Below are 14,888 nucleotides of genomic sequence, written 5' to 3' on the forward strand. Positions count from 1 at the left end.
CCAAGCTGGATGAGCAAGCATCTCAGAGAGGTGATTAAGAAAAAGCAGAAAGCATACAGGGAGTGGAAGATGGGAGGGATCAGCAAGGAAACCTACCTTATTGAGGTCAGAACATGTAGGGATAAAGCGAGACAGGCTAAAAGTCAAGTAGAGTTGGACCTTGCAAAGGGAATTAAAATCAATAGTAAAACGTTCTATAGCCATATAAATAAGAAGAAAACAAAGAAAGAAGAAGTGGGACCGCAAAACACTGAGGATGGAGTGGAGGTCAAGGATAATCTAGGCGTGGCCCAATATCTAAACAAATACTTTGCCTCAGTCTTTAATAAGGCTAAAGAGGATCTTAGGGATAATGGTAGTATGACAAATAGGAATGAGGATATGGAGGTAGATATTACCATATCTGACGTAGAAGCGAAACTCAAACAGCTTAATGGGACTAAATCGGGGGGCCCAGATAATCTTCATCCAAGAATATTAAAGGAATTGGCACATGAAATTGCAAGCCCATTAGCAAGAATTTTTAATGAATCTGTAAACTCAGGGGTTGTACCATATGACTGGAGAGTTTCTAACATAGTTCCTATTTTTAAGAAAGGAAAAAATCCGGGTAACTACAGGCCTGTTCGTTTGACATCTGTAGTATGCAAGGTCTTGGAAAAAATTTTGAAGGAGAAAGTAGTTAAGGACATTGAGGTCAATGGTAAATGGGACAAAATACAACGTGGTTTTACAAAAAGTAGATCGTGCCAAACCAACCTGATCTCCTTCTTTGAGAAAGTAACAGATATTTTGGACAAAGGAAACGCAGTGGATCTAATTACCTAGATTTCAGTAAGGCGTTTGACACTGTGCCACATAGGGAATTATTAGTTAAATTGGAAAAGATGGGGAGCAATATGAAAATTGAAAGATGGATAAGGAATTGGTTAACAGGGAGACTACAGCGGGTCATACTGAAAGGTGAACTTGGAGAGAGGGAGGGTGGGCTGGAGGGAGGTTACCAGTGGAATTCCTCAGGGATCAGTTTTGGGACCAATCTTATTTAATCTTTTTATTACTGACCTCAGCACAAAAAGTGGGAGTGTGCTAATAAAGTTTGCGGATGATACAAAGCTGGGAGGTATTGCCAATTTAGAGAGAGTCCGGGATATCATACAGGAAGATTTGGATGACCTTGTAAACTGGAGTAATAGTAATAGGATGCAATTTAATAGTGAGAAGTGTAAGGTTATGCATTTAGGGATTAACAACAAGAATTTTAGCTATAAGCTGGGGATGCATCAATTAGAAGTAATGGAGGAGGAGAAGGACCTTGGAGTATTGGTTGATCATAGGATGATTATGAGCCACCAATGTGATGTGGCCGTGAAAAAAGCTAATGCGGTCTTGGGATGCATCAGGTGAGGTATTTCCAGTAGAGATAAGGAGGTTTTAGTACCATTATACAAGGCACTAGTGAGACCTCACCTGGAATACTGTGTGCAGTTCTGGTCTCCTATGTTTAAGGAGATGAATTCAAACTGGAACAGGTACAGAGAAGAGCTACTAGGGTGATCCGAGGAATGGAAAACCTGTCTTATGAAAGGAGACTCAAGGAGCTTGGCTTGTTTAGCCTAAGCAAAAGAAGGTTGCGGGGAGATATGATTGCTCTCTATAAATACATCAGAGGGATAAATACCGGCGAGGGAGAGGAATTATTTAAGCTTAGTACCAATGTGGACACAAGAACAAATGGATATAAACTGGCCATTGGGAAGTTTAGACTTAAAATTAGACGAAGGTTTCTAACCATCAGAGCAGTGAAGTTTTGGAATAGCCTTCCAAGGGAAGCAGGGGGGCAAAAGACCCATCTGGCTTTAAGATTAAACTTGATAAGTTTATGGAGGAGATGGTATGATGGGATAACATGATTTTGGCAATTAATTGATATTTAAATATTCATGGTAAATAGGCCCAATGGCCTGTGATGGGATGTTAGATGGGGTGGGATCTGAGTTACTACAGAAAAGTCTTTCCTGGGTATCTGGCTGGTGAATCTTGCCCATATGCTCAGGGTTTAGCTGATCGCCATATTTGGGGTAGGGAAGGAATTTTCCTCCAGGGCAGATTGGAAAAGGCCCTGGAGGTTTTTCACCTTCCTCTGTAGCATGGGGCACGGGTCACTTGCTGGAGGATTCTCTGCTCCTTGAAGTCTTTAAACCACGATTTGATGACTTCAATAGCTCGGACGTAGGTGAGAGGTTTTTCGCAGGAGTGGGTGGATGAGATTCTGTGGCCTGTGTTTGCAGGAGGTCAGACTAGATGATCATAATGGTCCCTTTAGACCTTAGTATCTATGAATCTATTTTCTCTGTGTATATAAATCTCCCCACTGTATTTTCCACTGAATGCATCGGATGAAGTGAGCTGTAGCTCACGAAAGCATATGCTCAAATAAATTTGTTAGTCTCTAAGGTGCCACAAGTACTCCTTTTCTTTTTGCGGATACAGACTAACACGGCTGCTACTCTGGAACAAAGCTACTTTTGACATCAGTGGAGTTTTCCTCGTATAAGAACTTCAAGGCTGGGCCCTAAATACATTATACTTGTTACACAAGAGGCACACTGTCAGGGCTGACGTCTCAAAAATTTGATCATTCCCTCAAAATATTTCTAATACCTACCCTGAAAATTATTGAAAAAAAGTCATAGTTGTAAGAAGGGAATAGACATTTGGAGTCCCTCAAAAATCAAATTCTCTCTTTAAAACATCACCAGTTCCTGGATATTTACAGATAACTATCAGAACCTTGGTTTTGATTTATATTTTACATTATCACAGTGAGCCTGAGTACACTGACAAGTGACTTATTTTTAAAAGATTATGTCCCATCAAATATGCTAAAATCTCAGGAAAATATTTAGTATGTCAAACCATGCTTCTTTTAAATTAAACTATTTGCTATTAAAATGTGCATTTTACAGTAATCAATCTTTGCGTTGACCATTTTAAAACTATGTCCTTGTGTCTTTTTTGTGGGAGCTCTCTCTCTCTCTACTAATTATTTTTCTATTTGTCAATACTGTATATAAAATCTGTGCGTGATAGAAAATATACCCCGGTGTTCATACCCTACATCAGGGATCAGCAACCTTTGGCATGCAGCATGCCAGGGTAAGCCCTCTGGCAGGCCGGGCTGGTTTGTTTACCTGCCGTGTCCTCAGGTTTGGCCGATCACAGCTCCCACTGGTAGCAGTTTTCTGCTCCAGGCCAAAGGGGGCTGCAGGAAGTGGCACAGGCCGAGGGATGTGCTGGCCGCCATTTCCCGCAGCCCCCATTGGCCTGGAGCGGCAAACCGCGGCCAATGGGAGCCACATTCGTCCGAACCTGTGGACACATCAGGTAAACAAACTGGCCTGGCCCACTAGGGGTCTTACCCTGGCAGGCTGCAGGCCAAAGGTTGCCAATCCCTGCCCTACATGCTACTGTAATCATGTTTGTACAAGGTATGCCTTGTGAGATATCAATAAATATCTCATAACTTGCTGACCAATAATATCATGGCAAAATGCACATAGCAACATTGTATGTAAAGTTTGAACATAAGCTGTAATCACGACTGACGTATGTTTTCTAGATAAGTCTGGGGAGTGGCCAAACTAGTTGCTGAGAGAGGGAAAGCTGATGCCTCAGACAGATGTAAACAAGACTGATGAACCATGCTAAGTGGCCATTCTTTGGCAAGGAATGGGGCTGGGGCAAAAAAAAATTTCATCTTAGCTAAGCAACAGCATGGAGTTTCCTTCACTAGACTGCCTGTCACCTTGCTCCCAGCTGGAAATGCTTTTCAAATGAGGAACAGGACTACCCCAAGACACCCCTCCTCTTCCTGTCTGTCTCTGGCATTGCACCTAAGAGGACAAAGGAAAACAGAAGTTGGACTCTGGGGAAAGGGTGAGTCCTGACCAGAAGAGTTTGGTCAGCAACCTTGCTGGAAGCATGTGATGATAAATCTTGCTGGAATCTAATATAGTTTGTAGTTAATAAACTTGTTTTCGTGTTTTATCTAGTCCAGTGTGTTTGAATTGGAGTGTCTGGGTAACTCTATTTAAAAAACAATAAGCTAACATATTATTCCCTTAAGGAATAACAGACTTAATATATTTGTACTGTCCAGGAGAGGGCTGGGCAGTACAGGACATACATTTCTGTGGGAAGATCTGGACTGGGGTGGGGTGGGGTGTTGAGGTCACCCTGTAGTATAAGCAAGGCTAGTGAGAGCCAGGGTTTAGCTAGCAGGCTGCAGTTACACACAGATGCTCAGCATGTGGCTTGCCTGCTGGAAGGCTGTTTGTGAGCAGCCCAGGTGGGAGCTCCGACAACAAAGCATTATAAGGCACCCAAGGTTTCAGGACAGGGGTGACACAGCCCCCACTAGTCTGGATTGTGCCCCAGGTATGTCACATTATGTTTTATATTCACAGTAGCAATGGGTTCTACTTCGTAATTTGTCTCTTAAATCTCTCCATTAACTAAAACCATGGTTATCTCCCTAATATTTTAGCTAAAAGTAAACAAAAAATTTGCTGCCTTTCTGACAGAATGCCCAGCGAGTGGGTTGCCTTAAGCCTGATCGTGGCAAAGAGAAAAACATTCCAAGACACTAGAATTAGTTGAGAAGGGTCTAGTTCAACAAACTGCTGCGTTAAAAGAGTCATTTGTGTGATAGAAAACTAAATTAGATAAGTTTCAAAAGATTCAGAAGTCATGTTTGAATCATAGTGGAAATAAGTCCTATGATCAAGATCACTGATGGGAAAATTAGAAACCATGTAGGTGGCCACAGAACGATCCAAGCTGCAAGGGAGCAGAGAAGCAGGCTCAGTCTATTTAAAGTCTTTCATCTAGAAACATCAAAGTCCAAGCTATTGAAAAATGAAAAATAGCAGAACAAAAAAGGTTTGAAACTCAAGGCAGCAATGACCAATTTTAAGTTACAAAAGCAATTACCAGCAGCTCAGGATTGAGAATACGTGTGAGCTATAGCCAAGTAGGATGTGTGAAGAACACCCACTACGTCTTTAATTATATATTTTGTTTATCTCTCCCACATCTATTCTCTACATCTTAACAACTCAGTACTATTTACATACTTTGTTGCGATTTTTTAATATTTTACAAATTATTAAAGCCCTGTTCTGATTATTTTAGATTTAATGCATTTGATAAATCTTCAGTCTGCACTTTGAAATTATGTTTCAACAGTTCCTATTGAAATAAGAAACATGATGACAACTTCACTGGAAGATACAATAGAAATCAAGAGGCGTTAATTGAGAAGTCCATAACTACTTGTCCTTAAATAACAAATTAATCCTCAAAAGCTGACAAGATATAATTACAAGCTTCTGAAAAATGTTATTTTATTGATGAAGCATAGCATTTGGGGGAGAGGGTTGTTTGTTTGTATGGTTTTTGGCACTTAGTATTATAGGAGCAGTGCTTTTAACAGTTTACAACCCAGAAATGATCAGCCTTTGACTTAACTGTATTTAGCAACCTGTGTCTTGCATTACAATTCTAATCTATTTTAGTAATGCAAATACAAATTCTGTGCCAAATTCTATCTTGATTTATATCCCCAGGGGAATCATAGAATCATAGAATATCAGGGTTGGAAGGGACCTCAGGAGGTCATCTAGTCCAATCCCCTGCTCAAAGCAGGACCAATCCCCAATTTTGCCCCAGATCCCAAATGGCCCCCTCAAGGATTGAACTCACAACCCTGGGTTTAGCAGGCCAATGCTCAAACCACTGAGCTATCCCTCCCCCCAAAATGGACTTCCCCCTGGACTTCAATGGGCCTGCATGAAGTGCAAATCTGGGCAGAATTTCCCCTTCTATCTCTAAACTTAATGCCTTTGAGCTAGTAGCTCCATTAAAGTCAACGGAGCTGTGCGGATTTATACCAACTGAGGATCTGGCCCTTTATGTATATTCAACAAAATGGCGAAATATCTCACAGGAAAATCCACCAAGGAAATATCGTACTTTCCCAAAATGTAAACTTCTGTGGTTTTGCAAATGATTAAGTAAAGGAACCAAGCAGGACTGAAATACCAAATATTGGCTCAAGCTGCTGATATTGCAAAGAAGGAGTGCTGGTACAGTTGTCAGTATTTATCCAAGCTTTGCTAACTGTAGCCAATACAGTTAGCCTACTCTACTTATTCAACAACAATGGAGAATAGGGAAAATCCCATGTTATTTAAATATCCCTAATTAGAACCAGAAAATAAACATGAAGCAGTGAGCTAAGACAAAGCACATTGTGTGATTTAGCCAAATAATGTTCTGTAATAGCATGGCACAGGATGCAGGGCACCTGTGTTGAGTAACAGATATCTGAACCCTGTGCAATGCTGCCAGGTGATTACTGCAGGTGCACCTAGAATATAAAAAGAGTGCGGTCGTTTCTAGAAGGGCAAAGGGAACTAGTGTCTGGAACAAAGGGGTTCTGCAGCTAAAATCTAGGAAAAGCCAACACTGACCAATTTTAGGCTTAAGTTCATGTTGTGTTGATAACATTTAATTTACTAATAAACCCATACCCCACAAAAGAAGTAAATGTAGACTTTCTACAATGTCTGCCTACTTTACATAACTAAAGGATGCAGGTCTGCAAACCTGTTTTGGACACATTTTGCATTATAGTACATATTAAAAGCTATTATAGTTATAATAAAAATACATTTACAAAGATAGTGGTAGTTAAAAACTACAAAAACAAAAATGTATCCAAGCAGCAAAACCTATTGTGGAAGATCTTGTGGTATATTTACAAATGAACACAAAGAACTTAAAAAAGACATATTTTTCCCTTATATAGTATTTAGTTAGAGACCTAAGACAGGTTGCATGTAATAACAAGGAGCCATAAATCTTAACCAGATTTCACAATGAATTTCAAAGGGTGTTTTGGTTTTGCTTAAAAATTGATTGTACAACATAACCCAGAATATGGAGTGTTATTTTACTCATTTGCAGAAATGAAATCATTTTCAAGACATCTGCTTTTGGTTGTTGACCCTTGCAGAAGTAACAAAAACAAAACAAGCAAGCTCTGGAGTCATACCTCATCTTTGATAAATTGAACTTGACATGAAGGTTGTCCAAGAGTTCACATTTCTCAGAGGAAGCAGATCTAGACAAGCTTCCCAGGTGAGATCTCTGCTCATATTCTGCAGAGCTATTATCCCATGAATCATCATCTGTGGTAAAATCTGGATTATGAAGAGCCAGATATCGTAACCTACAAAACATTTTTAATAAAAAATGAATAAATGATTTCCCTTAATTTAAAAATATACTGGTTTATATCCTGATTTTGCACATTCTTAACTTTCCTGTGATTGATTTCAATGGGAATACTCACAGTAGTCAAGTTAAGCATGTGCCTAGGAGGTTGCAGAATCAGGGCATTAGTGTGATGGCTGGTGGAAGAAATGTTATCTGGCTGAGATTCTAGGAGCTACACAGAGTCAAGTGAATTGTGTGTGTTTAGGAACTGGGCAGTGCAGACTGCTTCTCTGACAAACCTATGCTTCATGAGAGTGAATCTCTGCCCTGTCAAACCCCATGGATTTGCTGCAGTGAAGACCATAAGAGGATGTCCAAAGAACAGCTCCAGTCTGATGACTCATGGAAGGTTGACTGGAGTGCATTTAGTCTCTGACCTGTTTCCCCATCATATTCCTTATAGGTCCTACTCCACTCACAACCCCTACTGTCTAGGCTGCCTCTCTGCAACCCCACAGTCAGAATGTGAGAAAGAATAATGTAAAAGCAATCCTTAATTTGAAATAAAAATAACCCACCCATTGTCCTCAGACGAAACCTTCAGCAAAGGCGTCTTCTCTGTGAAGCAGCTGTCCTTTGACCTTGCACTGAATAATTTCGGCAAACCGAAGTGGTACCTTAAAAATAAATAAATGAATAAAACTAAACAGATAAATAAACAGAATTGTTAATTCTCATTTTAATGACCCCCTAAGACTCTACACAATATTTTATTAGCTAAAAGTATATTTATATAACTAATTAAATATTAACTTATCAAGTGGCTGCTTCCTAAAAAATTGCAGGCAAAATTCTCTCCATTCTTCATTGAGTGAAGTCACCTGCTGATGGCATAATTTGTATTGTTCCATGTGCCTAACTCCCACAGAAATCATTCCACATGTGCAACCAAGGCAGGTGTGCAATAAAGATCCACATTGTGAATAAGTGTTCTATGCCACAAATCAGAAAAGAGAATTTTATGCTGCATTTGGACTCTTAGATGTTTTTGGCAAGACCAAAGTGATGCTGGATCAGAGGAGAGAAACCCTTTAAAGAACCGTCTGACCCACCTGTCTTCCTCCTTCCATCCAAGGCAATCCCCACTTCTCCTCATTCATCGAAGTGGTTGCAAAGTTTTGGGATCCTGTTTGATTCGTCATTAACCACGGATAATCACATAGCATCTATGGTAAAAAAATGGCTTCCTCCACCTCCTTCTTATGAGTAAACTTTGCCCTGGAGGAGGATCTACCTATGGAAATCCATGCTTTTTCTCCTCTAGAATGGATTATTTGAATCACTGTATATGGAGCCAAGGATGGGAACAATTGCAGAGGCTCCAATATGCATCAACCTACCTCTTCATTGTTGCAGGCCACTGTGAACCCAACATCTCTTTGTTCTGATCCCTCCACTAGCTCCCATTCTGCTTCTGTTGCTGACATAAGACCTTGGTCCCGATCTCCAAAACCACAAATACGTTAGTATGCAGCTACATCACTCACCACATCTTTACCTATGATCCACTAAGACAGTTGTCACTTCATGCTCTGCAAGTAGCCCCGTTCAAGTCAGAGGGATTACTCACATTGTGTGAAGTTAAGTATGTACATAAGAATTTGCAGGATCAGAACCTTAGGTGTCCAGTTCAATCTGCCAGATAGTTTCCAATATTTGTTATCATCTGCTCGCTGTGCTATGGCCTACGGGAACGGAAGATGGTGATTTCAGTCCAGTAGATGGTCTACATCTTACATGCATGCCCCCCTATAAGCACCTTGTTTGCAATCTCAGAAGAAAGACCAGGAAATGATTGGGCATAGGGACTGACCTACTTGGTCCCTCCAGATCAGGGTTCAGGCACATTGGCAGTGAAGTATAAAAAGTTTCATTGTCAAATCTGTTCTGTGACGAGATGGCTCCATTCTCCAAGGCTGTCAACATGCCATCTTTTTATGAGCATTTCACTCACATCAAAAAAATTTAAAGAAAAAAAACCCTCCATGTTTTTGAGAGCTTGAGCCCTCATTTAACACTCAACCACAGTCTAAAAGTATTGTTTCAAACCCTATAGTTTTTACAAAATAAAATCCATAATCCTAATAAAAATACCATTGGGATTTTTCATTTTAGGCTCATTTAAGATTAACAATATCTTCTAACTATGCATTCCTTGCAGAAATTTTCACCAGAAGTTGAAATGTTTAGTTACAATTCTGATGGCAGAATGAAGTTTCTTGTGTTCTGCCAATATTTGACAAGAGCAAATGAGATGACTCAGGGAATTATAAGCACGTCAGCCTGACATCGATTGCAGGCAAAACAATGGAGTGGCTAATACAGCTCGATTAATAAAGAATTAAAGGAGGGTAATACAATTAATTCCAATCAACATCAGTTTATGGAAAATAGATCCTGTCAACCTAACTTGGTATCTTTTTTTGATGAGATTACAAATTTGGTTGATAAAGGTAATAGTGTTGATGTGATCTACTTAGACTTCTATAAGGCATTGGACTTGGTACTGCTCGACAGACCTTTGATTAAAAAACTAGAATTAAATAAAGTGAACATGACACACATTAAATAGATTAAAAACTGGCTATATGACAGGTTTCAAAATCTAATTGTAAATAGGGAATCACTATTGAGTTGGTGTGTTTCTAGTAGAGTCCCACAGGCATTGATTTTTGACCCTCCACAATTTAATATCTTTAGCAATGACCTGTGTTACCTAGCAGCTGTGTTCCTGGGGAACCAGGGTGCAGTACCCAGCCTGTCTGACTCACAAAAGACCTCTTCCCCCCAACCCCACCACCACCCCAGCCTCTGCTTGAGCCAAAGCCAATCAGAAGAAAGACTTACAAAAAGGAATGAAAAGGCAGTGGGAGACACATCTAAACCCTTGGGATAAGGATGACTGGATTAAGGAAACCCCCCCAGCCTCATTTGCATCAAAGATGGGACAGGGAGGCATCTCCATCAGCATACAGAATGGAGAACAGAGATTCCAAGGCAAGAACCACATGGAACTCTGGAACCAGAAAAGCAGGGAAGCACTGCATGATGAGGAATCTCTGCTCCAGATGTTAATGAACCCATGCCTGCACACACCCAGCTCAGTAGTTATCAGACCAATTCTAGTAATAAATCCTCTAGCGGTATCCAAAACAGTGAAGCTCCCTAATTGCATTGTGAGCTCCCTCCAAGGAACACTGCCCAAAGCCAGGAATGATCAGCTCCCATCGTCTAGCCTGAACAAAACAACTTTGGTATACTCCTTTCAGCCATCAGTTTATACATAAACAAATCTAGTGTTCTCCCTTGAACGATTGCTGTTTCTCTACAGAAACCCCTACCTATGGTCAGTCGCGTAGCCAGGTGGAAAAAACAGGGGGAGCGGAGATAAAAAAAGGCACCACCCCCGGTACTCACCCGGCGGCATTCCGGGACTTCAGCAGCACTTGGCATCAGGTCCTTCACTCGATCTGGTCTTTGGCACTGAAGGACCCCCCACCACCACCACCACAATGCCGCTAAAGACCGGAGCAAGTGAAGAACCCGATGCCAAGTGCTGCTGAAGACCCAGAGCGCCGCCAGGTGAGTAAACATTTCAAAGGTGCCAAAGATTTTAAAAGGCGCCACTTCTGCTCGGTGCGGGAGCGGCCACTGCCCCGCTCCAGCGATCCTACTACCCATGCTCAAGTAAGTGCTCTGATGCCTGGATCCAAAATCTGCATCAGTTCCATTCTCTCTCTCTCATCCCCCCAGCCCCCAATGGGTGTCCTTTGGTTTCCTCATTCACTCTGCAGCAATGCTCCTCGTACCTAAGCTAAAAGACCCCTGCAGCACCCAAAAATCCTGTCAGATTTGCTCATCAAGTGGGTTACTACTAGAACAACTGTAACATGAAAGTGGGGATAGGGATGTGCTGAGCCTGGGACATATGAGGGTGACAGCTTGGATATGCTGCTTGACCCAGACTGCAGAGTCCAGGGACATATAAGGGGTCAGCTTGGGAGTGCTGATTAACCCAGTCCTCTCAAACTGTGTGAGTGTGAGAGTGTGAGTGTGAGAGAGAGAGATTCTGGGGCTGGAAGAACCCAGCCCTGGGGAACCTGAGTCCTGCAGGATAGCACCATTGGGAGGGAACTTGCAGCAGGAAGAAGCAGAGCTCAGTATGAGAACACAAGCGACAAAAGCAGTACATTGATAGAATTACAGAACACCCGCTCCCGCCCCGAAGAGTTACCCTAATTAAATGAGCATACCCCAAAGTAATGGGCAAAGCTGGTAACACCTGGAATAAAACATAAAATAATCACTGATGAAGTTTGCAGATGACACAAAGATTGGGGGAGCGATAAATAATGAAGAGGACAGGTCACTTACATAGAGTGATCTAGATCATTTGGTAAGATGGGCACAAGCAAAAAAATATGCTTTTTAATATAGCCATATGTAAATCTATACATCTCGGAACAAAGAATGTAGGCCCTGTGTACAGTATGGGGGACTCTGTCCTGGGAAGCAGTAACTGTAAAGGTTTTGGAGGTCATGGTGGATAATCAGCTGAACATGAGCTTCAGCGGTGATGCCACAGCCAAAGGAGCTAAGGTGATCCTTGGGCACCTAAACTGGGGAGTCTAAAGTAGGAGTAGGAAGGTTGTAGTGTCTCTGTATTTGGCACTAGTGTGACTACTGTTAGAATACTGTGTCCAGAGCTGGTGTCCGCAATTCAAGAAGACTGGTGATAAACTGGAGAGGGTTCAGAGAAGAGCCAGAAGAATGATTAAAGGATTGAAAACATGCCATATAGTGATAGATTCCAGGAGCTCAGTCTGGTTAGCTTAACAAAAAAAGAAGGTTGAGGGCTCACTTGATCAGAGTCTATAACTGCCTACATGAGGAACAAATATTTGATCATGGGCTCTCCAATTTAGCAACAAGGGTATAATAAAATCCAGTGGCTGGAAGCTGAAGCTTGACCAAATTCAGACTAAAAATAAGTTGTCAATTTTTAATAATTAGAGTAATTAAACATCGGAACAACCTACCAAGGGTTGTGATACAATCTCCATCTCTGGGGATTTTAAAATTAAGATTGGATATTTTTCTAAAAAACCTGGTCTACTTCAAATAGGAATTATTTTGGCAAAGTTCTATGGTCTGAGTTCCATAGAAAGTCAGTCTAGATGATCACAGTGGTCCCTTCTGCCCATACAATTTATGAATCTATGATCAGGAATTCATAAGATCATTCTATAATATAGTTCAAAAAATGATTAACTGCTTCTCCTGTAAAATAGCACACTGGAACTTCGGGCACAATGATAAAGTTCAATCAAAAAGACAGTCTGGTGTGAGTTACGTATTGCTAAGGTTTACATGTGGCATTATCAATCTCCACAGTGACACATGCTACCGTGTTATAATAAAGAAATTAAAATCTGAGATTAGTAGCCAGAAAACAGTCTACAAATGATCCCATTGTCTTTTGCTAATAGTTTATTATCTAGAACTTCTTATCCACACTACTTAGATTAAATTTATTTCTCACTGACCATTCTGCTCCTTTAAAAAATACCACATGGAAATAGGTTTATAACTAGATACTCTGGTAGTAGACATATACAATACATACATAAAACAGAGACATCTCCTGACTTAGTCCCCAATCCTACAATCTGATCTACACAGTGGACCCTTATACGCACACATTTTCCCATGAGTGAATGGGGCTGTGAAAAAGAGCAGTAATCCATCGGGAACTGCAGGATCGCTGCCATTTTCATCGTAAGGAATTAGGATACGTCCTCCACAGAATGAGATCCTTCTGCTTTAAACAGTAGATATTTCTATTTAGAAATAAAGGTCCAGATCCTCAGCTGGTGTAAATGGGTGCAACTTCATTCTAGTGAGGGGCCACTTCTACTCCCATGAAGGTGGACAGGAAGTGGACAAAATGGTTCCAGCTCCACAATGCATCAGCCAGCTCCACTGAGCAGGTGTGAAGGGGAAAGTAATCTGCACTGTCTTACTTCCCATCCTGGAGAACGAGGGAAGCAAGGACTGAATTGTAACTCAAAGTGCTACATGCTGCTCCTTACTCAGGGCACACAGTAAAACCAGCATCTACTCCTAAGTGAGTAACCAACTGTCAAGGTTCCTTCCCCACTCTGAACTCTAGGGTACAGATGTGGGGACCTGCATGAAAGACCCCCTAAGCTTATTCTTACTAGCTTAGGTTAAAAACTTCACCTTGTCCTTGAACCCTATGCTGCCACCACCAAGCGTGTTAAACAAAGAACAGGGAAAGAGCCAACTTGGAGACGTCTTCCCCCCAGAATATCCCCCCAAGCCCTACACCCCCTTTCCTGGGGAAGGCTTAATAAAAATCCTCACCAATTTGCATAGGCGAACACAGACCCAAATCCTTGGATCTTAAGAACAATGAAAAAGCAATCAGGATTTTAAAACAAGAATTTTAATTAAAGAAAAAGTAAAAGAATCACCTCTGTAAAATCAGGATGATAAATACCTTGCAGGGGACTCAGATTCAAAACATAGAGAATCCCTCTAGGCAAAACCTTAAGTTACAAAAAGACACAAAACAGGAATATACATTCCATTCAGCACAGCTTATTTACCAGCCATTTAAACAAAAGAAAATCTAACTCATTTCTAGCTAGATTGCTTACTAATTTTTTACAGAAGTTCTGAAGAGCATTCCTGATCTGTTCCTGGCAAAAGCATCACACAGACAGACAGAGCCTTTGTTTCCCCCACACACACCCCTCCAGCTTTGAAAGTAGCTTGTCTCCTCATTGATCATTTTGGTCAGGTGCCAGTGAGGTTAACTTAGCTTCTTAACCCTTTACTGGTGAAGGGGTTTTGCCTCTGGCCAGGAAGGATTTTATAGTTCTGTATACAGAAGGGTGATTACCCTTCCCTTTATATTTATGACACCAACACACAAAGGAAATTGAAAGGAAAAAGGACAGCAGCAAGTGCAACCAAAAGAAGGGTACAAGTCACGTAAGAAGATATATCTACTTAATCTTACAACCTCATATTGGTTACATTAGATCTGATGACCCTACCCTCAACATGTAACATCCTCACTTACTGGTGTGTAAGCTGCATTGTTTAAGTCACCTTTGAATTTCACTCTAGCTTCATGTAACTGCCAAGAAAGAATGACCAACATGTTGAAACTGGAAATCTTTCTTCAGAACAAAACGGTATTGTTCATGACACTAAAAATGTGGAAAAAGTAAGGGAGACACAAGCATAGAAAAGAGCAACAGAAAAAAATCAAGCTTGGTGAAATCCCCACTCCCTAAAGATGTTATGGCTCTAATTAGAGTGAAAGAGGTATGAACTATAAAACAAATAAGAGCATAAAGAAACCATAAAAGTGGAAAGTTTCAGAGAGAAATTTTAGAGGAGAAAAATTAGAAAATCATCATAAAGGATGATGTGGACTAGGCAGCAATAGTTACGTGTGAAATTCATGGCAGTATGGAGGTCTAGTACAAGGCCCTCTGCACCTCTAAAAC

General features: G+C 40.9%; 1 protein-coding gene across 1 annotated transcript in view; it reads right to left on the minus strand.

The window, feature by feature from the left end:
• The window catches only part of OCA2 (OCA2 melanosomal transmembrane protein), a 283,495-nt gene that overhangs the window by 230,054 nt on the left and 38,553 nt on the right, over nucleotides 1–14,888 (minus strand). The window contains exons 2-3 of the mRNA XM_073327707.2: nucleotides 7,863–7,961; nucleotides 7,121–7,297 (exon numbers count right to left, since the gene is read on the minus strand). Of these exons, the coding sequence (XP_073183808.2) occupies nucleotides 7,121–7,297; nucleotides 7,863–7,961 (276 nt within the window). The remainder of the gene's footprint in view (nucleotides 1–7,120; nucleotides 7,298–7,862; nucleotides 7,962–14,888) is intronic.

The sequence above is a fragment of the Lepidochelys kempii genome, chromosome 1, assembly GCF_965140285.1.
Source record: "Lepidochelys kempii isolate rLepKem1 chromosome 1, rLepKem1.hap1, whole genome shotgun sequence".
NCBI lineage: Eukaryota > Metazoa > Chordata > Testudines > Cheloniidae > Lepidochelys > Lepidochelys kempii.